Raw genomic sequence first — 24104 nt, forward strand, 5'->3', positions numbered from 1 at the left:
CCAGGGGAAACAACAAAGACAGAGGCTAGAGCTGTGGTCTTTCAGGGCAGACCGGAGTCTCGCGTGCGTGTGGAAGAGCCAGGGGAGTTGGGGAGAGTCAGGGGCCACCACCGCACCTAGTTGGACACCAGCTGATGGGGGGGGGGTAGAGTCAGGGGCCAACACTGACGACAGGGGGCAGTGAAGTCGCTTCTGCAACTCGCTCAGCGCACTGACATGAGAGATTTTATTAATGTGATTCATTTAACTCACTCCAACAGTGATCATCTAAATTTTAGATTTAGATTTTAGAGCAGGGTTAGCATCCTTTGAACAGAAAAAAAACGGGACTGGGGCAGATCATAGGTACCAGTGGAAAATACTAAAACCCATTTGGGTTTGTGTCTGTGTTCATTAAAATGTGTTACCGTCCATCCAGGTGATTCGAAAAAGAGAGCATGTGTGCAGCTCAAAATGCTTGATCCCAGCAGGTGCTGTTCGGGATAAACTAAATTTCTTTCTTTACAAACGGCGCAACAGCAACATCAAGTTATTTTGTGCGTAGGTGGTGACTTCGGTAAAAAAAACAAACAAATAGCACCTATGTCAACTGTGATCTGCAAATTGGCAATCCCGATGTTCACAGTGTTACTTTTTACTACACTACCTACTTGTATACATCGCCCACATTTCTCCACAGGAATGAAATGATCTTTAACTCTAGCTTTAACTTCAAGCGGGCGGATTACTTAGAACGCGCGTTATGGGCTAGAAGAAAGAAAACACAACGTTTCGGCCGTGGAGGCTGCACACCTTTCTTCTTTTTTTTTCAGCCTGGAATAAACCTGTTACTTGTTCCTTTGCAGCCTACGCATGCTGACGCAGCTCAACGCCTGAACTATATATTAAATAAATGACATCACATCTTTAACACATCGACATAAAAGAAAATTAAATGAAAAAAAAAATTGCTACGGGTTTGCAATAAAACCCGAAATTTTGGGAAAAAACACACTGGTCGATGAGCTGCATCTCTGTACCAACGAGCACATACTGTAGCTCATACTGAATCTCCATTTCGCGGGCGCCCCGCCTGCACTCGCACACGCAGAGACAAAATTCACACCCTCATAATATGGAACAAAATAAGGACGGGCTCTCCGCGATTATTGCACAACTAAAAATAACAAATAGCAATTAGTGTATTCAAAGGCCATATTTCGGTTGTATTTCAGGTAGAACGTCAGACACTCCTTCAGGTAGGGCGAGGTTATATATTGGAATGTGACCCCATTTTTACAGCACCCACCTTTCTGAACGCTTTGAAACGAACAGCATTAAGTAACAATTAAAATAATAATAATAATTATTATTATTATTATTATTATTATTATAATTAATTATTATTATAATAATTATAATAATAATACCGTACACTAATATAGTGCTTTTCTGGACTCTCCACTTAAGCGCTAGTATAGTATATTAACAATGAATTATATTATAATACATAGGCTACAAATATGTTATTGTCATAAATATATATTATGTTAGATAATAAGATAAGATCTTTTATCTTGTGCTAGATTTCCGAGATTTGTGCTATGAATTGTTCCAGTCTTTTGTGTCGACTAATGGCCGCGAATTGTTATTGAATCCCAACACGGTGTTCTCAGGCGGTTCCTGTGATGTACAGAGTGGACTTTCGGACAAGTGAATGATGTTCGGCAGATCCTGCTACCTAAATTAATCAGACTTAATCGCCCGCTGTTTGAAAAAAAAGTGCATATTTTTCATTACTAGGATTCACGAAGTTTTCAATTATTTAAAAAAACACAAAAAGAGGAGCGAAATTCTGGAAGACATTTGTAAAAGAATCTCTTATGTTTTGCTGTGCCTCTACCATTAAAGCGTAGAATGCCGTAAACGCGATGAATCCAGAAAAGGTCGGTACAGAACAAAAAAGTTCGTATACGCACTGCAAAAGAAGTTGATTTGAAAAGGTGCGTTTAAAATCGATCACTTCCGAAAGCTTACGGTGTAAATCCGTTCGCTAGTGTCTATTTTCATGTTAATGCAGAGCAATGCAGTGGAGGACTTTCCTCGCCTCTGATTGTCTGACTCGCTCTGATCTCCGCGGCAGGGAAGCGCAGGTGAGGGTGTGACTACCTCACCTTTAAAACTTGATCTCGGCAGGTGCGGCGCCAGAAACAGACCGGCCCGTTATTCTGTCATAGCAAGGGACGATCAGCTCGCTTTTTAACCGGGACCCGCGCTTACCGACAGATACAGCGTCCGACGTAAATTTCACCCGCCTTTCGGACAGGAGGAAAGGCGACAGAAAGAGCCGGGTAAGACACCTGTTTTTTTTTTTTTTTGTGGGGTTGCTGCGATTAGAAGGTACACAACGCATACGTGTACCTATTTAATATAGATCATATTCGTTGCTTCGGGTCGTCCAGACCAACGCTGGTAGTGTTTTTTTCAAGCGCTGAGAGCTCATGCGGGCCTACTCCTGTTTGCCGGAGACAGATAATTCCCTAGTTACGCGTCTGTTCCGTCCTGACAGGTTGAAACGACAGGTGATTGCGGTTTCTGCGATTTTCAGGCGCTGTCACACAATTTTCGACTCGCGTTCAGCTTGTGGAAATGGCACACAGGTGGAAAATGTAAGGCGCTTTTCAACTGCTGCATAATCCGTAAATCGATAAAACGCCGTTTTTATCTCAAACGGAGAAAAAAAAACGGTCGCGTTAAAAAAAAAACTTTTTGTCTTCGGCCGTGATTAAGTCGGAGACTGTCACAGAAATTATTATCCTACGAGCTACTGAAAGTTGTTTTTTACTTCTGTACTGTGCTGTAGGTTAGTTGAAGGATGTCATCGCTACAGGCGCTCAGCAGCGCTGCAATTATCCGCTCCCGTGAACACCAGTGCGCTTACCGAGCTGGTGGTCTGCGGGCGCTATTCTACTGTATTTCAATTCAAGATGCTTTCTTGGCATGGCCAATGGATAAATCGGTGTTGCCAGAGCAAAGCAAACACAATTCACATTAAATCGACAGACATGTACGACACAGACACAACAGAAGGCATTTCCATTCAAACACATGGAGCATTATTGAGAGACAGGCTCAGTGCTCCTCAGGCTGTGACAGGACACGATCTGAGCCTGCTCTCTTCCCGGTCCCCACCGTGTCTACCCTCCCGCTCCTTCTGGATAAAGCAAGTGTGGAGGAAGAGAAACATGTCCATTGTCAGGGCCAGATTCATTAAAAATGACTCCCTGGTGTCTGGTTGCCACACTCCCTTACAGCTCAGTTTGTGAAAAGCGAGAAAACTAGACAATGCAGGGTGGGAACGGCACAGCGCGCTCTCTGGCGACTAATTCAGCCTTGAAGTTTGGTTGAACTAACCAAATGCGCGATAAAATCATCGACGTTTTTGCTCGCCTGAAATAAAAGCCTTAATCTAACGCGACGATGTAAACGCATTTAGAACGGTGCAGCAGAGTGGGCCCCTTTTCAGTCTCCAGCATTATTGCATCTTAAGAATTGATCAAAGAAAACATAAAACCACTAAGTGTATAACATTGCATAGAAAGCGGGTTATATATAATTTCCCTACGGGATTAATTATTATCTATCTACAAAGGAACAAGTAATAGGTTTATTCCATGCTGAAAAAAAAAGAAGAAAGAGAACACAACGTTTCGGCCGTGGAGCCTTCTTCAGGTGTCAGACCTGAAGAAGAAGGCTGAAGAAGGCCTGAAGAAGGCTCCACGGCCGAAACGTTGTGTTCTCTTTCTTCTTTTTTTCAGCATGGAATAAACCTATTGTTCCTTTGCAGCCTACGCATGCTGACGCAGCTACCCACCTGAACTACTATTATCTATCTATATGTGAGTAGGATACGCTGTTGATTGTTAATCCCTCTGCTAATTATGATTATTATTAATGATTAACATTGGAGATGAGATGCGCTTAACAAAAACAACTTAAATTTAATAACAAAATTATAGGAATAGTGTGCTATGAAGTCGCTGGTAATTAAAAAAAACGCATTGTGAGTTGTTACATTTTAAATTAAGTGTAAAAATACATCGGAAATACGAGGTGGAGACAGACCCGTGTCTGAACATGTTAATTTCAACACAGCTCACAGTTCTGCATGAAACTGAAACAATAATACTCTGCGCTTCGCTTCTGGAATAAAGTGTTCTTGCGTACCATCAGGCAAATGAGGGGAATATGACGTGAAAAAGATCCGTCATTTAAAAAAAAAACAAATCTTATTTCACGACAACGGGAATGGCTGGAATTGATTTCGAGATTTATGTATCAGACCTTTGAGTTGATCCAAGGTCGCTCGGAGGATTCCTACACCCTGCATTGTCTCGGTTTTCTGTCATGAATGAATTATTGAGAGGGTGGGAGGGGTACGTCGACTTACTCAGGCCACAGGTATTTCGCCCTCCTGAGCCCTTTGTGTCGGGCGGCGCAGCGCTCATCTCACAGCTACGGTATTATATGCCGTGTTAATAATTTTGTTGCTCTGGGACTGGCTCATCTTAGGTGTCATTATTCACATTTAAGGGCGCTGTTCCGCTCGTCCAGATTTTCCTGTTGTGCGTTTTGTTGCCGTTGGTTGCGTGTGTGTGATACAGTAAGTGGAACATGCAGTGAGAGTCTTTCCATTTGTTGTTGCTGGGATGTTGCCCTCACACGGGGCAGCATGGTGGCGCAGGTGTTAGCGTGGCTGCCTGGCAGAGCTACGGGGCACCCCGGGTTCAATTCTTGGGGTGCTATCTGTGTGGAGTTTGCATGTTCCCCCCCTGTCCGTGTGGGGTATCTCTGGGTGCTCCGGGTTTCCTCCCCACTGTCAAAAGCCATACTAGTAGGTTAAAAGATGTCTGGGGAAAACTGGACTGTGTGTGTGTGTGTGAGTGTGTGTGGTCTTCCTTGTGATGTCCTCCACACTGTCAAAAGCCATACTAGTAGGTTAAAAGATGTCTGGGGAAAACTGGGGCGTGTGTGTGTGTGTGTGTGTGTGTGTGTGTGTGTGTGTGTGTGTGTGTGTGTGTGTGTGTGTGTGTCTTCCTTGTGATGGACTGCCGTCCTGTCCAGTGTGCATCTTGCCTTGTGCCAGCTGGTTGCTGGCTCTGCCTCCTCCATAAAGAGAGTCAAATGCACAGGCTGCACCTGTACGCACTTCTCCAGACTGGATAGGAAGCAGTGACTAGGAACGTATACTATAGTAGTGCAGGTGGGGAGCTGCGTCAGCATGCGCAGGCTGCAAAGGAACAAGTAACAGGTTTATTCCAGGCTGAAAAGAGAAGAAAACACAATGTTTCGGCCGTGGAGCTTTCCTCAGGTGCTCACACCTGAAACGTTGTGTTTTCTTCCTTCAATTTTTTCAGCATGGAATAAACCTATTACCTGTTCCTTTGAAGTATACTATAGTACACTGTATCACTGGTGTCACCAGCTCTCTTCATCATTTGCGCACTGCTGGCTCCACAGTTCTTTGAAGTGCCTTCCATGGCAAAGCATGACAAGTATCATCTGAGCTGAAACCTAAAAGGATCCAAGGAGTGGGCTTTCCTGATGTCTTTGGGAGGGCCTGTGGACACAGGGACAGAAGTCTCCGTCGCACAAAGGGTGTGGCACTGTATGGCTCGTACACGCGCCCGCAGGTCCACGGCTGAATAATTAGACACGAGATCAGTGATTGTGTGGAGGGCTGATGCCACCGAAGCTTAGCAGACGTATTTGACATTAGACACAGGAGCCAGCTGGGAGCAGATGCTGAGGTGTCAGGACAAGAGCAACAGGATCCAGAAGTCCAAAATCTCTGCGGTGTGTAAATGACAATGGAGTGATCAGCCGCACACAGGAAATACCGTGAGTCCCCAGCAAAAAGCAAGGAGAATCTCTGCCTGTTCCTGTTCAGCTGCAGGCATTAATACCAGAGCCACACATCTCCTTCAACAGCTTCATATAACAAGTGTAGCTTGTTTGGAAAAATTCAAGCTATTTGACAATGACACCTCCAATTTAGCTCATGTTGTACTAAGCCATTGCGAGGCGAAATATCTATTGAGCAAACTGACTGGGTGGAGCAAAGAAAGTGCCCTCCAGCAAAACCTTTGCCCCCCTGCAGTGCAGTTCAGGCTCCTAAGCATGAGATCTGTCATGTTCAGGGTGTGTGTTGTGATTATTCTCTGCTGTGACATTAGCAAGGCTTCTGAGCTCACAAATGTAGGTGTTGTGCTCCGACCACATCCCTTGACCAGTGATCTGGGTGTGTATTGTGCTGTCCTGTCCTGACCCCGTGCATAGTGACAGAAAACACAGCAAGCTGTTGCCCAAGTGACAGCAGGAGACGGCGAGCTGTTGTTTGATATTATGGCGGGGAGTTTCTGTAATGCAGAGTCCCTGAGCCGAGCGATTGCTCCAGTGTCGAGGGTGTGTTGTCCTCCTCGGAGTCTGTGGACAGGGCAGTCCTCCAGGATGTAAGAGAGATCAGATCACCTTATTGGCCATATACAATCTCTTGCACTAGGAATGTGACTTTTCCCAGACCACGGCTTGCTCTCCATGAGACACACAGACAGGGGGAGAAGCTGGGGGTCAGAGCGCAGGGTCAGCCATTTATACAGCACCCCTGGAGCAGCTGGGGTGAAGGGCCTTGCCAATGGAATAGGATTCCCCTGCCGGCCGCGGGATTCAAACCGGAACATTCCAGCCACAGGTGCAGATCCTGAGCCACAGAGCCACCACTCCGCCCCATAGTCTGCTCCATCGCCCCAGGAACAGGACTGGCACTGAGTCCCCATCTACAGACATGGGCCAGGACAGCAGAGTGGAGCACAGAGAGTCTTAAATGTCCCCAGGGGACAGTACATTTTTCAGCAGCAGACAATATGAAGAAAAACACACAAATAAGCAACACACATACACACGGTGCTGGATTTCCCATTAGGCACTGTGCCTGGGGCCTACGGAGGAGAGAAACACTAGTGACTAACGAAAAACGAGCGTCAACAACATGCTTGCGCTCGACTCTAGGTGCTCCAAATCAGCAACCATTCCCTCTCTGGCGGCTGTTCTAGAAACTAGAAGTGTCGAAGTGACGGACGCTCGACTCCCTCCATCAATCACGCGGTTTAGCCTGAGAATAGTTTCAAGTGCCTCATGCCATTTGACGTCATTCAATTGACGTTCACCCCTCTTTTTGCGCATTTCCAAGTGAAAGTGCCTCGGGCCTACGAGCACCAACATCCAGCCCTGCATACACAGGCGCAGGAGAGTCATCTGTGGAGCAGGGTTCAGGCCGCACGTATAATTGAGAACTCAAACCTGTTTGTTGTCAGATTGGGAAGTCAGTGTCTGTGCTCTGCGGGGATTCACTGGAATTCATTAAAGGAAGGGCGCGAAGGGCCCTCAAGGACTCGTACCGTGACTGATACATGTGGGATAGGCCTGAGAGATCAGCTCCAATGGCTTCCTGACTTCCTGGCGGGAGAGATGCAGAGTGGGCCGCTCTTGTCTGGGGAGGTGAAAGCCAGGAGGCCGGTGGGTGGGGCGTGTGATGACCCGCTCGTTGGCGACGCTCAGCGATGGCCGTTCTCGGGCCCAGGTGAAGCCGTGCTGGGGAGGCTGTGTCCGGCTGGGCTTTCCTGAAGGCAGGCGTGTCCCTGGGGGATTAAACGTGACCTGGTGCGGTGGCGGGAGAGGGGCGTTTGGGGACCCTTTCGAGCAGGTTTTGGGGGGACTGCGAGTCGCCGGGGGAGTGCAGGGGCTGATATTTGCGAGGCCAGGGAGCCAGGGGAAAGGGGGGTGGAGAGTAGGGCTCCCGTGACGATGAGTGTGTTGGCATTCAGCTGGCTGTCGGCTCTGTGAGCACGTGATGATCTTGACCAGACGGGCGCAGTGTCCTGCTGCTGAGAAAGACCGCGGCGGGGTAGTGACACAGCCCCATGCCACCCCAGTCTGGGGATCAGCTTGTTCCTCGTCTTGGCCATGACTGCTGGTGTCTTTAAGTACTCCTGGAAGGTAAGTGTCCATAAGCAAAAGCAGAGCCGGTTCTGACTCCCGCCAAGCGTGTTATGACAGACCCTATGCGTGACGGTATAATCCGGACGTGGCTGGAGAAGGACATCAGGGAAGACACGGTGAGGAATGGACGGGATGGCGGACAGGGGGGCGGTGAAGACAGGGTAGTGCAGGCGAACAAATCAGAAAGGAAGTCCGATGGGGGAAATCAGGGCGCAGTCCAAAGGTCCAGGTGCCGGGAGATCCAACAGAGACGAAGAGGATTAAAAACAGGAACAGGGAACTGGGACCAGGAACACGAAGGGTTAAAACCATAACGGGACAAGGCGCTCCGAGCCCCGGACTCAGTAGGTCAGGACATCTGGGGAAAAGGCCTTGCCCCCGGACTGCTCCTGAGCCCGGTGGATAGGTGGGCCTTCAGACGTCTGTCTCCCGAAGGTGAGCCCAGAACTACGGAGACGCCGGACTTAAATAGGGAAACGGGGATAGGAAACAGCTGGGATACATAAGGCTGGGGAACAGAATGAAAAAGGTAGGAGCGCCCTCTGAAAGAGGGATGACGATCGTGACAACTTAGCCAGACTGTTATTTTGGAAGAAATGAGACCCTACAGCTAATGCCGAGTGAATTGCTTATTGATCACCAGATTCCTGGTGAGCAACTGTCCTGTCACTCGTGTGTCCCTCTTTCCTGGGATGGGTTCTGCAGCGCATCTGGATTCTCAGCCCTGGACAGATGGATGTGTTTATTCCACGATTGTTCCTTTAAAGTCACAGGGCTTGCTCTGACCTGGCCCGGCAGCGGGTATATAACTCTTGCTCATATACGATCTCCCTGCCCGGCCAGAGGCGTGTGTGTCCCGACGAAGGCTTGTGTGTGTGTTACGGCCTAGTAGCCGAAATCAAAGCAGGACCCTGTGCGGCGAACGGAAAAACCGAAACACAGGTTTTGTGCGAGCCCAGCGTACTTAACCAGCAAGTAGAATCCAAAGTCGTCTTCGTAACAGGCGGAGGTCAATAAGCCGGAGATTCAGGGAACAGGGAGCACACAGAGAGCAAGGAAAGACTAAGGTTGCTCCAGTGGGATACCCAATACGGAGCAATGTGTTGACGGGAGAGGAGTCCTTAAATACTCTGGTGTGGTATTGACGGATTGGATGATTAGTTATTAAGCTGCCATTTGAAGGAATTAGAGGAGGCTTGTGTCTGATTGTGCGTGGGCGTGACAGTGTGCTAAAATGTGAATACATTTTGGAGTAGAGAAATTGTGCGTCCAGCTGATTTTGCTATTTTTACTGAACGCCACCTTGATAACCTCTAGGCGTACTTTCTTGTTCTCCTTTACCGTCTGGATCTAGCTGCAGGGAAGGCTGTAGATGTGCGGACAGTCGAAATAATCTTTTAGATCAACCCTCCTGACAGAAATGAGTTTCCTGAGCGGTTGTTGATACTTTTGCTGAAACCTTCTCGCTGTTGAACCTTGCGCAGCAAATTGGAGGCATTGTTTTAAGATGCGATTTTATCACCTAAAAAGGTAACCACTGATGGCATGTTTTTTTGCAGTATTTGACCTTTTTGTCTCTTCCAATTGGGCTGCGCTGAAAGAAGATGCCTGCGTTTAGGGCAGTAGTAGGTATTTCTTTCAGGGTGACACAGTGGGATGTCTGGGCTACCTGTTTGAGGAGCCCTTATATGTGGAGTACGCATGTTCTGCCCATGCTCTTCACCCAACGAAGATGGGCTGGCTAGGTTTGATTGGCTATTCTAAATGATCTATTCCTCCATGACGGACTAGTGTCCAATACAAGGAATAAGCAGCCTGGCCTAGGTCTAGGACTCAAGGGGTTCTGGGATAGGGTCAGGGTTGACATGACTTTCACCAAGAAAAGGATATTTCTGATGATGGATGGGCAGATACGTGCTGAGTCTTCAGAAGACAGTCAGAGTTCTCTTGGGACCTATTCATAAAGAACACTCTATGATACCTCCTGCTAAAAAATCCCTGTCAACGAGCCTTTAGTTTGAACTACACAGCTAAGTGCCTTGTTTATTTGAAGAGGGCGGGCACCTGCATGGGGGTATAGTTCTGGTAATGAGTACATCAGAGGCAGGGACTGCATCTAGCAACCGGAGGTGGCACAGTCTGATATGTGGAAGAAGAGATTCTAAGACAATCCAATAGCTACAGAAGAAAACGATCTTTTGCTCTGTCTGGTCTTTGAGAAGAAACTATCGGGTCAGTGAAGGAACCCAAGTGGCCCACTGTATTCATGAAATAAACCGTTTCCATTATTTAACCATTGAGGGTAGTGTACTGTGAGCGGCACGGTGGTGCAGTGGTTATCACTGGGGCCTCGACTCTGGAGCTGGTGGAGCTATCTGTGTGGAGTTTGCATGTTCTCTCTGGGTTTGTGTGGGTTTCCTCCAGTTGCTCCGGTTTCCTCCCACGGTCCAAAGACGTGCTGGTAGGTGAATTGGCTTCTGGGAAAATTGGCCCTGGTGAGAGTGTGTGCGTCTGTGTGATCCTGCGGTGGACTGGCGTCCCATCCAGCCTGTATCCTGCCTTGCACCTGTGGCTTGCCGGGGCAGACTCCGGCTGTGCCACAGCCCTGAATTGGATGAAGTGTTTAGAAAATGGATGGATGGCAGTCCCCTGTATATATAAAGATGCAAATGGAAATTGTCTGGACGGCATGGGAATGTGACTATGAGAGGAACAGTGCCTATCCTCTCTGCGAGCAGACAGAGCCAACCTCCTCATTCTTCTTGTGTGTGTGTTTTTTTCAGATTTCTTCCAAGTGGCACGTCTGAGACTGGAGAATGAAGATAAAAAACCTGTGTTTTCGAGTCGGTATGTATTCCTTTACAACACAGTTCCATATTTTCACTCTCACATGGTTTATATAGAGCAGAGAGCCCTTTACACCACTCTTGCGCAGTAAATACACACAGCACCCAGGCTCACAACCGCGCCACTCTGTAAACTGAGCTGTTGATAAACTGAGGCTTGTAGTTCTTCCTTCGGCCACATGGGGGAGTCATTGACCTCCCTAGAGCTAGGTTTGGATTCATCCTCCCAGCACTTCCATATTACATTAATGAGAAGGCGGGGGAGGGGAAACGCTCATTCAGGTAGAGGCCATTCGGGAATATCCTAGAAAACTGCCTCAGTCTGTGGCAGGGCTCGGTTAGAAAAGGGAACTTGAGTGGCTGTGAGCCAGAGAGTCTTGTTCTTTAACGGCAGAGCGTTCATGTCCAAAAGGGGCAGCTTTTCGCCAGTGTATGAGCTGCAGACGGACACAAGCAGGGCAGGGACCCCGGAGAGAGAAGGGGGCCGCAGAGGAGGAGAAGCTTGGCGCATGCTCTCCCACAGGGATGGCTCTGGAGTCGAGGCGAGGAGCTCCGGAGGCCCCGATGAAACGTTTGGCCAAAGCCTGGGCCAATTAAAACACCAGAAACATTTCGGAGGGCCGGGGAGCACCAGTCGCCAAGTTAGGCAACGTCATGTGTTCTAATCCCGTTGCAGTTGTCACCCATCACACACGACCACAATCGGCAATCTGGCACGACAGTAGCGTGGGAAAAAGCACAGGACGTTTTAGACCGTAGACGCAACAGTACCAGGCAGAATCGTTTTCCAACCAGTGAAAGACAAAGATGTGCAGAGGGTCTGGGAGGTGTATGCTGGCCAGCATTGCTGCCTCGCAGTGCTGGGGCCCTGGGTTCGAGTCCGGCCCTGGGGTGCTGTCTGTGTGGAGTTTGCATGTTCTCCCCGAGTTCTTGTGGGTTTCCTCCCCCAGTCCAAAGACATTAACCGGGTCGGTTAATTGGCTTCTGGGAGAATTGGTCCCGCTGTGAGTGTGTGTGTCGCCGTGTCTGTCTGGCCTGTGATGGAGTGGTGTCCTGTCCGGGGCGTACCCTGCCTTGCGCCCGTTGCTGGCTGGGATATTCGCCGGCTGCCGCAGGACCCTGAGCGAAGCAGTGAGAAAAAGGTTTGGGCTGGAGAGGTTTTGAGCACTTCTCTCTCCAAGATGGGTCTTATCAAGCTTTTATCTCAAATGCTCATACTTTTCTTTCTTTCTCCAGCTTGGGCCTGCTGGCTGACCACACTGCTTGTGTAAGTCTTCTGTTTCATTGCTAAGATGAATTATATGTATTATATGAATGATATCTTCAGTCAAGCATTTTCACTATCATACTGTAATATATTGATAGTATATTGTGCTTATATTCTATATAGTTACATATATACAGTTCTATATACTGTATACTGTTATATATACTGATGGAAAAAAAAGAAACGCAACATTTTCTGGAATCAGAATACTATAGTTATAGCTGATGTACTTTCACAAAAAGTTGTCAATTTGTTTTAAGCCTTCCCCCTCAAGTGACCACACCAGAGCATGGCTCACACATCAGACTGGTCCATCTGAGAGATCGTTTCAGATCTGCCACCTGTACTGCTGCTGAAACTCAGATAAGATCACTTTATTGGCCATATTGGCATGAGGAATGTGTCTTTTCCCAGACCCCAGCTTGCTCTCCATGAGACACACAGACAGGGAGAGAGAAGCTGGGGGTCAGAGCGCAGGGTCAGCCATTTATACAGCACCCCTGGAGCAGCTGGGGTGAAGGGCCTCGCTCAGGGGCCCAATAGGGTAGGATTCCTCTGCCGGCTGTGGGATTTGAACCGGCGGAGATCCTGAGCCACAGTGCCACCGCTCCGCCCGAATGTTTGTCAGAAGTGGGATATGAACACACACCCCCATTCGGAAACTGCCGGCAGACACACTGCCCACGTCAGTGACAGGACAGTGAGGCTCCATGCTGCTGGCCTTAGAACAAGGAGACCTGTCAGAGGCCCTCTGCTCACACCTCCTAGACATCACACCCGACTGGCTTGGGCCAGACAGAGGCTGCGATGGACTCGTCAGCCTGTTAGATGTCCTCTTCACCTTGTTCCACGCAGACGGGAGGGCCGGAGTGTGGAGGAGGGGGTGTTGCGTTTCCTTTTTCCATCAGTATATATTGATATTATATACTGATAGGACATTGCACTGTTATATCATATATAGTTACATATATACAGTTCTATATACAGTATATACCGTGATATATATTGATATTATATCCTGATAGTACATTGTACTGCTCATGCACTTCAATTCCTATCACGCCCTACATTATTTCTGTTTGCAAAAGACAACACAAGTGAATGCACTGTCCCAGGTGGTTTCGAACCAGCTCCTTCAGCTCCTTACGACGGGAGCCTGGGGGTGTTAGGAATTGTTGAAAAACAGACACAGGAGCGTCTCGACGCCCACGAGCGCCGCACGCGCCAGGTCGCTCCCTCGGGATCTGGGTCGGTTGGGGGTCGGTGGGGTGAGGACCGACAGGCCGGAGCGGGGCGTTAGACGCCCTCTGACCCCACCGTTTCAAGACGGCGGGCTGTGATCATCACTGCGCGTGGGGGAGGGATTCATGTTGTTGGTCTCAGCTGATAACTGTTCACCTGTCACTCGTGTGCTTTCTTCCAGCTGATCAATGTCAGTGAGATGTTATTTAAATTAAACTGAAAGTCCATGCATTTGTACTTTAAATATCAAACCGAGGGAGAGCTACAGAAGTCTTTTAACTATACAAATGACATATTGCAGTGCATTATGTGACTGGATAGGGGCGGCTATTCTCTGCAGGGAATTCTGATAAATTGCGAGATCCCACTGTCACGTCCAAACCGGTCACGCGTGAACTGTATCGCAGGGAAGCAGTGCAGCCCACTGCAAAGGTGAAACTAAGAAAAAACAATGAGCTTAAAGAATCATTTCTTAAAACATTTAAAACGTTAAAAATACTGCCGGGAGCGAAGAAGTGAAAGCTGTCACCAAAGTAATACTGTACATTCTAGCTTGCTGTCAAAAACACTGAGAAAAACAAAAGTGGATAACACACAATTTAATTGTATGTTTCTCCCAATTTAGTACAATGTCGGCAACGTCAGTGGTAAGTGAGGCTACAACCACAATTTCTCCAGCGTCGACGGATGTGAATGACTCAGTAACACTTACAACACATAATCTAACCTCCACAACGACAATGGGCCCAACAACGACAAGTGGCAAGATTTCTAATGAACAAACCACAACACCAAACCAAACAACGCAAGCACCCACGACAACAACTGCAGCTGACCCTACCACAGCAATGGCTACAACAACAACACTCCCTACAACAACTATGAGCAGCCAAAGTACCACAACAACAGCTCCCCAAGACGTCACAACAATGAATGTCCCAACTACAACCACAACACTTCCGCAAATTACCACAACAGCAAATTCTCCATCCACAAGCAAAACGACAACAACTACAACATTCGCACCGACTACCACCACAACTGCCCCCACCACAACAACAACTCCTGAAACTACAACAACACCTGCCCCAACTACCACCACTACTCCACCAAGCACAACTACAGCCCCAAAAAGTACAACAACTGCCCCCACCACCACAACTCCCGAAACTATTACAACACCTGCCCCAACTACCACCACTATTCCACCAAGCACAACAACAGCCCCAACAACCACAACACCTGCCCCTACTACCACAACAACTGCCCCCACCACCACAACAACTCCTGAAACTACTACACCTGCCCCAACTACCACCACTACTCCACCAAGCACAACTACAGCCCCAACAACTACAACACCTTCCCCTACTACCACAACAACTGCCCCCACCACCACAACAACTCCTGAAACTACTACAACGCCTGCCCCAACTACCACAACTACTCCACCAAGCACAACTACAGCCCCAACAACCACAACACCTGCCCCTACTACCACAACAACTGCCCCCACCACCACAACAACTCCTGAAACTACTACACCTGCCCCAGCTACCACAACTACTCCACCAAGCACAACTACAGCCCCAACAACTACAACACCTGCCCCTACTACCACAACAACTGCCCCCACCACCACAACAACTCCTGAAACTACTACACCTGCCCCAACTACCACAACTACTCCACCAAGCACAACTACAGCCCCAACAACTACAACACCTGCCCCTACTACCACAACAACTGCCCCCACCACCACAACAACTCCTGAAACTACTACACCTGCCCCAACTACCACAACTACTCCACCAAGCACAACTACAGCCCCAACAACTACAACACCTGCCCCTACTACCACAACAACTGCCCCCACCACCACAACAACTCCTGAAACTACTACACCTGCCCCAACTACCACAACTACTCCACCAAGCACAACTACAGCCCCAACAACTACAACACCTGCCCCTACTACCACAACAACTGCCCCCACCACCACAACAACTCCTGAAACTACTACACCTGCCCCAACTACCACAACTACTCCACCAAGCACAACTACAGCCCCAACAACTACAACACCTGCCCCTACTACCACAACAACTGCCCCCACCACCACAACAACTCCTGAAACTACTACACCTGCCCCAACTACCACAACTACTCCACCAAGCACAACAGCAGCCCCAACAACTACAACAACTGCCCCCGCCACCACAACTCCCGAAACTACTACAACACCTGCCCCAACTACCACCACTACTCCACCAAGCACAACTACAGCCCCAACAACTACAACAACTGCCCCCACCACAACAACAACTCCTGAAACTACTACACCTGCCCCAACTACCACAACTACTCCACCAAGCACAACTACAGCCCCAACAACTACAACACCTGCCCCTACTACTACAACAACTGCCCCCACCACCACAACAACTCCTGAAACTACTACACCTGCCCCAACTACCACAACTACTGCACCAAGCAGAACAACAGCCCCAACAACTACAACACCTGCCCCTACTACCACAACAACTGCCCCCACCACCACAACAACTCCTGAAACTACTACACCTGCCCCAACTACCACAACTACTCCACCAAGCACAACTACAGCCCCAACAACTACAACACCTGCCCCTACTACCACAACAACTGCCCCCACCACCACAACAACTCCTGAAACTACTACACCTGCCCCAACTACCACAACTACTCCACCAAGCACAACTACAGCCCCAACAACTACAACACCTGCCCCTACTACCACAACAACTGCCCCCACCACCACAACAACTCCTGAAACTACTACACCTGCCCCAACTACCACAACTACTCCACCAAGCACAACTACAGCCCCAACAACTACAACACCTGCCCCTACTACCACAACAACTGCCCCCACCACCACAACAACTCCTGAAACTACTACACCTTCCCCAACTACCACAACTACTCCACCAAGCACAACTACAGCCCCAACAACTACAACACCTGCCCCTACTACCACAACAACTGCCCCCACCACCACAACAACTCCTGAAACTACTACACCTGCCCCAACTACCACCACTACTCCACCAAGCACAACAACAGCCCCAACAACCACAACAGCTGACCCTACTACCACCACAACTGCCCCCACCACCACAACAACTCCTGAAACTACTACACCTGCCCCAACTACCACCACTACTCCACCAAGCACAACTACAGCCCCAACAACTACAACACCTGCCCCTACTACCACAACAACTGCCCCCACCACCACAACAACTCCTGAAACTACTACACCTCCCCCAACTACCACAACTACTCCACCAAGCACAACTACAGCCCCAACAACTACAACACCTGCCCCTACTACCACAACAACTGCCCCCACCACCACAACAACTCCTGAAACTACTACACCTGCCCCAACTACCACAACTACTCCACCAAGCACAACTACAGCCCCAACAACCACAACACCTGCCCCTACTACCACAACAACTGCCCCCACCACCACAACAACTCCTGAAACTACTACACCTCCCCCAACTACCACAACTACTCCACCAAGCACAACTACAGCCCCAACAACTACAACACCTGCCCCTACTACCACAACAACTGCCCCCACCACCACAACAACTCCTGAAACTACTACACCTGCCCCAACTACCACCACTACTCCACCAAGCACAACAACAGCCCCAACAACCACAACACCTGCCCCTACTACCACAACAACTGCCCCCACCACCACAACAACTCCTGAAACTACTACACCTGCCCCAACTACCACCACTACTCCACCAAGCACAACAACAGCCCCAACAACCACAACACCTGCCCCTACTACCACAACAACTGCCCCCACCACCACAACAACTCCTGAAACTACTACACCTGCACCAACTACCACAACTACTCCACCAAGCACAACTACAGCCCCAACAACCACAACACCTGCCCCTACTACCACAACAACTGCCCCCACCACCACAACAACTCCTGAAACTACTACACCTGCCCCAGCTACCACAACTACTCCACCAAGCACAACTACAGCCCCAACAACTACAACACCTGCCCCTACTACCACAACAACTGCCCCCACCACCACAACAACTCCTGAAACTACTACACCTGCCCCAACTACCACAACTACTCCACCAAGCACAACTACAGCCCCAACAACTACAACACCTGCCCCTACTACCACAACAACTGCCCCCACCACCACAACAACTCCTGAAACTACTACACCTGCCCCAACTACCACAACTACTCCACCAAGCACAACTACAGCCCCAACAACTACAACACCTGCCCCTACTACCACAACAACTGCCCCCACCACCACAACAACTCCTGAAACTACTACACCTGCCCCAACTACCACAACTACTCCACCAAGCACAACTACAGCCCCAACAACTACAACACCTGCCCCTACTACCACAACAACTGCCCCCACCACCACAACAACTCCTGAAACTACTACACCTGCCCCAACTACCACAACTACTCCACCAAGCACAACTACAGCCCCAACAACTACAACACCTGCCCCTACTACCACAACAACTGCCCCCACCACCACAACAACTCCTGAAACTACTACACCTGCCCCAACTACCACCACTACTCCACCAAGCACAACAACAGCCCCAACAACCACAACACCTGCCCCTACTACCACAACAACTGCCCCCACCACCACAACAACTCCTGAAACTACTACACCTGCCCCAACTACCACCACTACTCCACCAAGCACAACAACAGCCCCAACAACCACAACACCTGCCCCTACTACCACAACAACTGCCCCCACCACCACAACAACTCCTGAAACTACTACACCTGCACCAACTACCACAACTACTCCACCAAGCACAACTACAGCCCCAACAACCACAACACCTGCCCCTACTACCACAACAACTGCCCCCACCACCACAACAACTCCTGAAACTACTACACCTGCCCCAGCTACCACAACTACTCCACCAAGCACAACTACAGCCCCAACAACTACAACACCTGCCCCTACTACCACAACAACTGCCCCCACCACCACAACAACTCCTGAAACTACTACACCTGCCCCAACTACCACAACTACTCCACCAAGCACAACTACAGCCCCAACAACTACAACACCTGCCCCTACTACCACAACAACTGCCCCCACCACCACAACAACTCCTGAAACTACTACACCTGCCCCAACTACCACAACTACTCCACCAAGCACAACTACAGCCCCAACAACTACAACACCTGCCCCTACTACCACAACAACTGCCCCCACCACCACAACAACTCCTGAAACTACTACACCTGCCCCAACTACCACAACTACTCCACCAAGCACAACTACAGCCCCAACAACTACAACACCTGCCCCTACTACCACAACAACTGCCCCCACCACCACAACAACTCCTGAAACTACTACACCTGCCCCAACTACCACAACTACTCCACCAAGCACAACTACAGCCCCAACAACTACAACACCTGCCCCTACTACCACAACAACTGCCCCCACCACCACAACAACTCCTGAAACTACTACACCTGCCCCAACTACCACAACTACTCCACCAAGCACAACAGCAGCCCCAACAACTACAACAACTGCCCCCGCCACCACAACTCCCGAAACTACTACAACACCTGCCCCAACTACCACCACTACTCCACCAAGCACAACTACAGCCCCAACAACTACAACAACTGCCCCCACCACAACAACAACTCCTGAAACTACTACACCTGCCCCAACTACCACAACTACTCCACCAAGCACAACTACAGCCCTAACAACTACAACACCTGCCCCTACTACTACAACAACTGCCCCCACCACCACAACAACTCCTGAAACTACTACACCTGCCCCAACTACCACAACTACTGCACCAAGCAGAACAACAGCCCCAACAACTACAACACCTGCCCCTACTACCACAACAACTGCCCCCACCACCACAACAACTCCTGAAACTACTACACCTGCCCCAACTACCACAACTACTCCACCAAGCACAACTACAGCCCCAACAACTACAACACCTGCCCCTACTACCACAACAACTGCCCCCACCACCACAACAACTCCTGAAACTACTACACCTGCCCCAACTACCACAACTACTCCACCAAGCACAACTACAGCCCCAACAACTACAACACCTGCCCCTACTACCACAACAACTGCCCCCACCACCACAACAACTCCTGAAACTACTACACCTGCCCCAACTACCACAACTACTCCACCAAGCACAACTACAGCCCCAACAACTACAACACCTGCCCCTACTACCACAACAACTGCCCCCACCACCACAACAACTCCTGAAACTACTACACCTTCCCCAACTACCACAACTACTCCACCAAGCACAACTACAGCCCCAACAACTACAACACCTGCCCCTACTACCACAACAACTGCCCCCACCACCACAACAACTCCTGAAACTACTACACCTGCCCCAACTACCACCACTACTCCACCAAGCACAACAACAGCCCCAACAACCACAACAGCTGACCCTACTACCACCACAACTGCCCCCACCACCACAACAACTCCTGAAACTACTACACCTGCCCCAACTACCACCACTACTCCACCAAGCACAACTACAGCCCCAACAACTACAACACCTGCCCCTACTACCACAACAACTGCCCCCACCACCACAACAACTCCTGAAACTACTACACCTCCCCCAACTACCACAACTACTCCACCAAGCACAACTACAGCCCCAACAACTACAACACCTGCCCCTACTACCACAACAACTGCCCCCACCACCACAACAACTCCTGAAACTACTACACCTGCCCCAACTACCACAACTACTCCACCAAGCACAACTACAGCCCCAACAACCACAACACCTGCCCCTACTACCACAACAACTGCCCCCACCACCACAACAACTCCTGAAACTACTACACCTCCCCCAACTACCACAACTACTCCACCAAGCACAACTACAGCCCCAACAACTACAACACCTGCCCCTACTACCACAACAACTGCCCCCACCACCACAACAACTCCTGAAACTACTACACCTGCCCCAACTACCACCACTACTCCACCAAGCACAACGACAGCCCCAACAACCACAACACCTGCCCCTACTACCACAACAACTGCCCCCACCACCACAACAACTCCTGAAACTACTACACCTGCCCCAACTACCACCACTACTCCACCAAGCACAACAACAGCCCCAACAACCACAACACCTGCCCCTACTACCACAACAACTGCCCCCACCACCACAACAACTCCTGAAACTACTACACCTGCACCAACTACCACAACTACTCCACCAAGCACAACTACAGCCCCAACAACCACAACACCTGCCCCTACTACCACAACAACTGCCCCCACCACCACAACAACTCCTGAAACTACTACACCTGCCCCAGCTACCACAACTACTCCACCAAGCACAACTACAGCCCCAACAACTACAACACCTGCCCCTACTACCACAACAACTGCCCCCACCACCACAACAACTCCTGAAACTACTACACCTGCCCCAACTACCACAACTACTCCACCAAGCACAACTACAGCCCCAACAACTACAACACCTGCCCCTACTACCACAACAACTGCCCCCACCACCACAACAACTCCTGAAACTACTACACCTGCCCCAACTACCACAACTACTCCACCAAGCACAACTACAGCCCCAACAACTACAACACCTGCCCCTACTACCACAACAACTGCCCCCACCACCACAACAACTCCTGAAACTACTACACCTGCCCCAACTACCACAACTACTCCACCAAGCACAACTACAGCCCCAACAACTACAACACCTGCCCCTACTACCACAACAACTGCCCCCACCACCACAACAACTCCTGAAACTACTACACCTGCCCCAACTACCACAACTACTCCACCAAGCACAACAGCAGCCCCAACAACTACAACAACTGCCCCCGCCACCACAACTCCCGAAACTACTACAACACCTGCCCCAACTACCACCACTACTCCACCAAGCACAACTACAGCCCCAACAACTACAACAACTGCCCCCACCACAACAACAACTCCTGAAACTACTACACCTGCCCCAACTACCACAACTACTCCACCAAGCACAACTACAGCCCCAACAACTACAACACCTGCCCCTACTACTACAACAACTGCCCCCACCACCACAACAACTCCTGAAACTACTACACCTGCCCCAACTACCACAACTACTGCACCAAGCAGAACAACAGCCCCAACAACTACAACACCTGCCCCTACTACCACAACAACTGCCCCCACCACCACAACAACTCCTGAAACTACTACACCTGCCCCAACTACCACAACTACTCCACCAAGCACAACTACAGCCCCAACAACTACAACACCTGCCCCTACTACCACAACAACTGCCCCCACCACCACAACAACTCCTGAAACTACTACACCTGCCCCAACTACCACAACTACTCCACCAAGCACAACTACAGCCCCAACAACTACAACACCTGCCCCTACTACCACAACAACTGCCCCCACCACCACAACAACTCCTGAAACTACTACACCTGCCCCAACTACCACAACTACTCCACCAAGCACAACTACAGCCCCAACAACTACAACACCTGCCCCTACTACCACAACAACTGCCCCCACCACCACAACAACTCCTGAAACTACTACACCTTCCCCAACTACCACAACTACTCCACCAAGCACAACTACAGCCCCAACAACTACAACACCTGCCCCTACTACCACAACAACTGCCCCCACCACCACAACAACTCCTGAAACTACTACACCTGCCCCAACTACCACCACTACTCCACCAAGCACAACAACAGCCCCAACAACCACAACAGCTGACCCTACTACCACCACAACTGCCCCCACCACCACAACAACTCCTGAAACTACTACACCTGCCCCAACTACCACCACTACTCCACCAAGCACAACTACAGCCCCAACAACTACAACACCTGCCCCTACTACCACAACAACTGCCCCCACCACCACAACAACTCCTGAAACTACTACACCTCCCCCAACTACCACAACTACTCCACCAAGCACAACTACAGCCCCAACAACTACAACACCTGCCCCTACTACCACAACAACTGCCCCCACCACCACAACAACTCCTGAAACTACTACACCTGCCCCAACTACCACAACTACTCCACCAAGCACAACTACAGCCCCAACAACCACAACACCTGCCCCTACTACCACAACAACTGCCCCCACCACCACAACAACTCCTGAAACTACTACACCTGCCCCAACTACCACAACTACTCCACCAAGCACAACTACAGCCCCAACAACTACAACACCTGCCCCTACTACCACAACAACTACCCCCACCACCACAACAACTCCTGAAACTACTACACCTGCCCCAACTACCACAACTACTCCACCAAGCACAACTACAGCCCCAACAACTACAACACCTTCCCCTACTACCACAACAACTGCCCCCACCACCACAACAACTCCTGAAACTACTACACCTGCCCCAAGTACCACAACTACTCCACCAAGCACAACTACAGCCCCAACAACCACAACACCTGCCCCTACTACCACAACAACTGCCCCCACCACCACAACAACTCCTGAAACTACTACACCTGCCCCAACTACCACAACTACTCCACCAAGCACAACTACAGCCCCAACAACTACAACACCTGCCCCTACTACCACAACAACTGCCCCCACCACCACAACAACTCCTGAAACTACTACACCTGCCCCAAGTACCACAACTACTCCACCAAGCACAACTATAGCCCCAACAACCACAACACCTGCCCCTACTACCACAACAACTGCCCCCACCACCACAACAACTCCTGAAACTACTACACCTTCCCCAACTACCACAACTACTCCACCAAGCACAACTACAGCCCCAACAACCACAACACCTGCCCCTACTACCACAACAACTGCCCCCACCACCACAACAACTCCTGAAACTACTACACCTTCCCCAACTACCACAACTACTCCACCAAGCACAACTACAGCCCCAACAACCACAACACCTGCCCCTACTACCACCACAACTGCCCCCACCACCAGAACAGCTCCTGAAACTACTACACCTGCCCCAACTACCACAACTACTCCACCAAGCACAACTACAGCCCCAACAACTACAACACCTGCCCCTACTACCACAACAACTGCCCCCACCACCACAACAACTCCTGAAACTACTACACCTGCCCCAACTACCACAACTACTCCACCAAGCACAACTACAGCCCCAACAACTACAACACCTGCCCCTACTACCACAACAACTGCCCCTACCACCACAACAACTCCTGAAACTACTACACCTGCCCCAACTACCACAACTACTCCACCAAGCACAACTACAGCCCCAACAACTACAACACCTGCCCCTACTACCACAACAACTGCCCCCACCACCACAACAACTCCTGAAACTACTACACCTGCCCCAACTACCACAACTACTCCACCAAGCACAACTACAGCCCCAACAACTACAACACCTGCCCCTACTACCACAACAACTGCCCCCACCACCACAACAACTCCTGAAACTACTACACCTGCCCCAACTACCACAACTACTCCACCAAGCACAACTACAGCCCCAACAACT

At 49.9% G+C, this 24104-nt stretch overlaps 1 protein-coding gene and 1 long non-coding RNA gene across 2 annotated transcripts in view; both read left to right on the forward strand.

Annotated features, from left to right (window-relative positions):
* Positions 1 to 2111: 2111 nt before the first annotated feature.
* On the forward strand, positions 2112 to 14989 carry LOC148660500 (uncharacterized). The gene is made up of 4 exons (XR_015939801.1): positions 2112 to 2330; positions 10821 to 10884; positions 12120 to 12150; positions 14018 to 14989. It is a non-coding gene; the product is annotated as an uncharacterized LOC148660500 (long non-coding RNA).
* A 1306-nt stretch (positions 14990 to 16295) lies between these two features.
* LOC148660501 (uncharacterized) overlaps positions 16296 to 24104 on the forward strand; it is a gene marked incomplete at its 5' end in the record, with an annotated part of 54398 nt that continues 46589 nt past the window's right edge. The window contains 3 exons of the mRNA XM_088638165.1: positions 16296 to 17477; positions 19734 to 20915; positions 22092 to 22980. Coding sequence (XP_088494291.1) covers positions 16296 to 17477; positions 19734 to 20915; positions 22092 to 22980 — 3253 coding nt within the window. The remainder of the gene's footprint in view (positions 17478 to 19733; positions 20916 to 22091; positions 22981 to 24104) is intronic.

This window comes from Lepisosteus platostomus, chromosome 6 (assembly GCF_059453375.1).
Source record: "Lepisosteus platostomus isolate fLepPlt1 chromosome 6, fLepPlt1.hap1, whole genome shotgun sequence".
NCBI classification, from domain to species: Eukaryota; Metazoa; Chordata; class Actinopteri; order Semionotiformes; family Lepisosteidae; genus Lepisosteus; species Lepisosteus platostomus.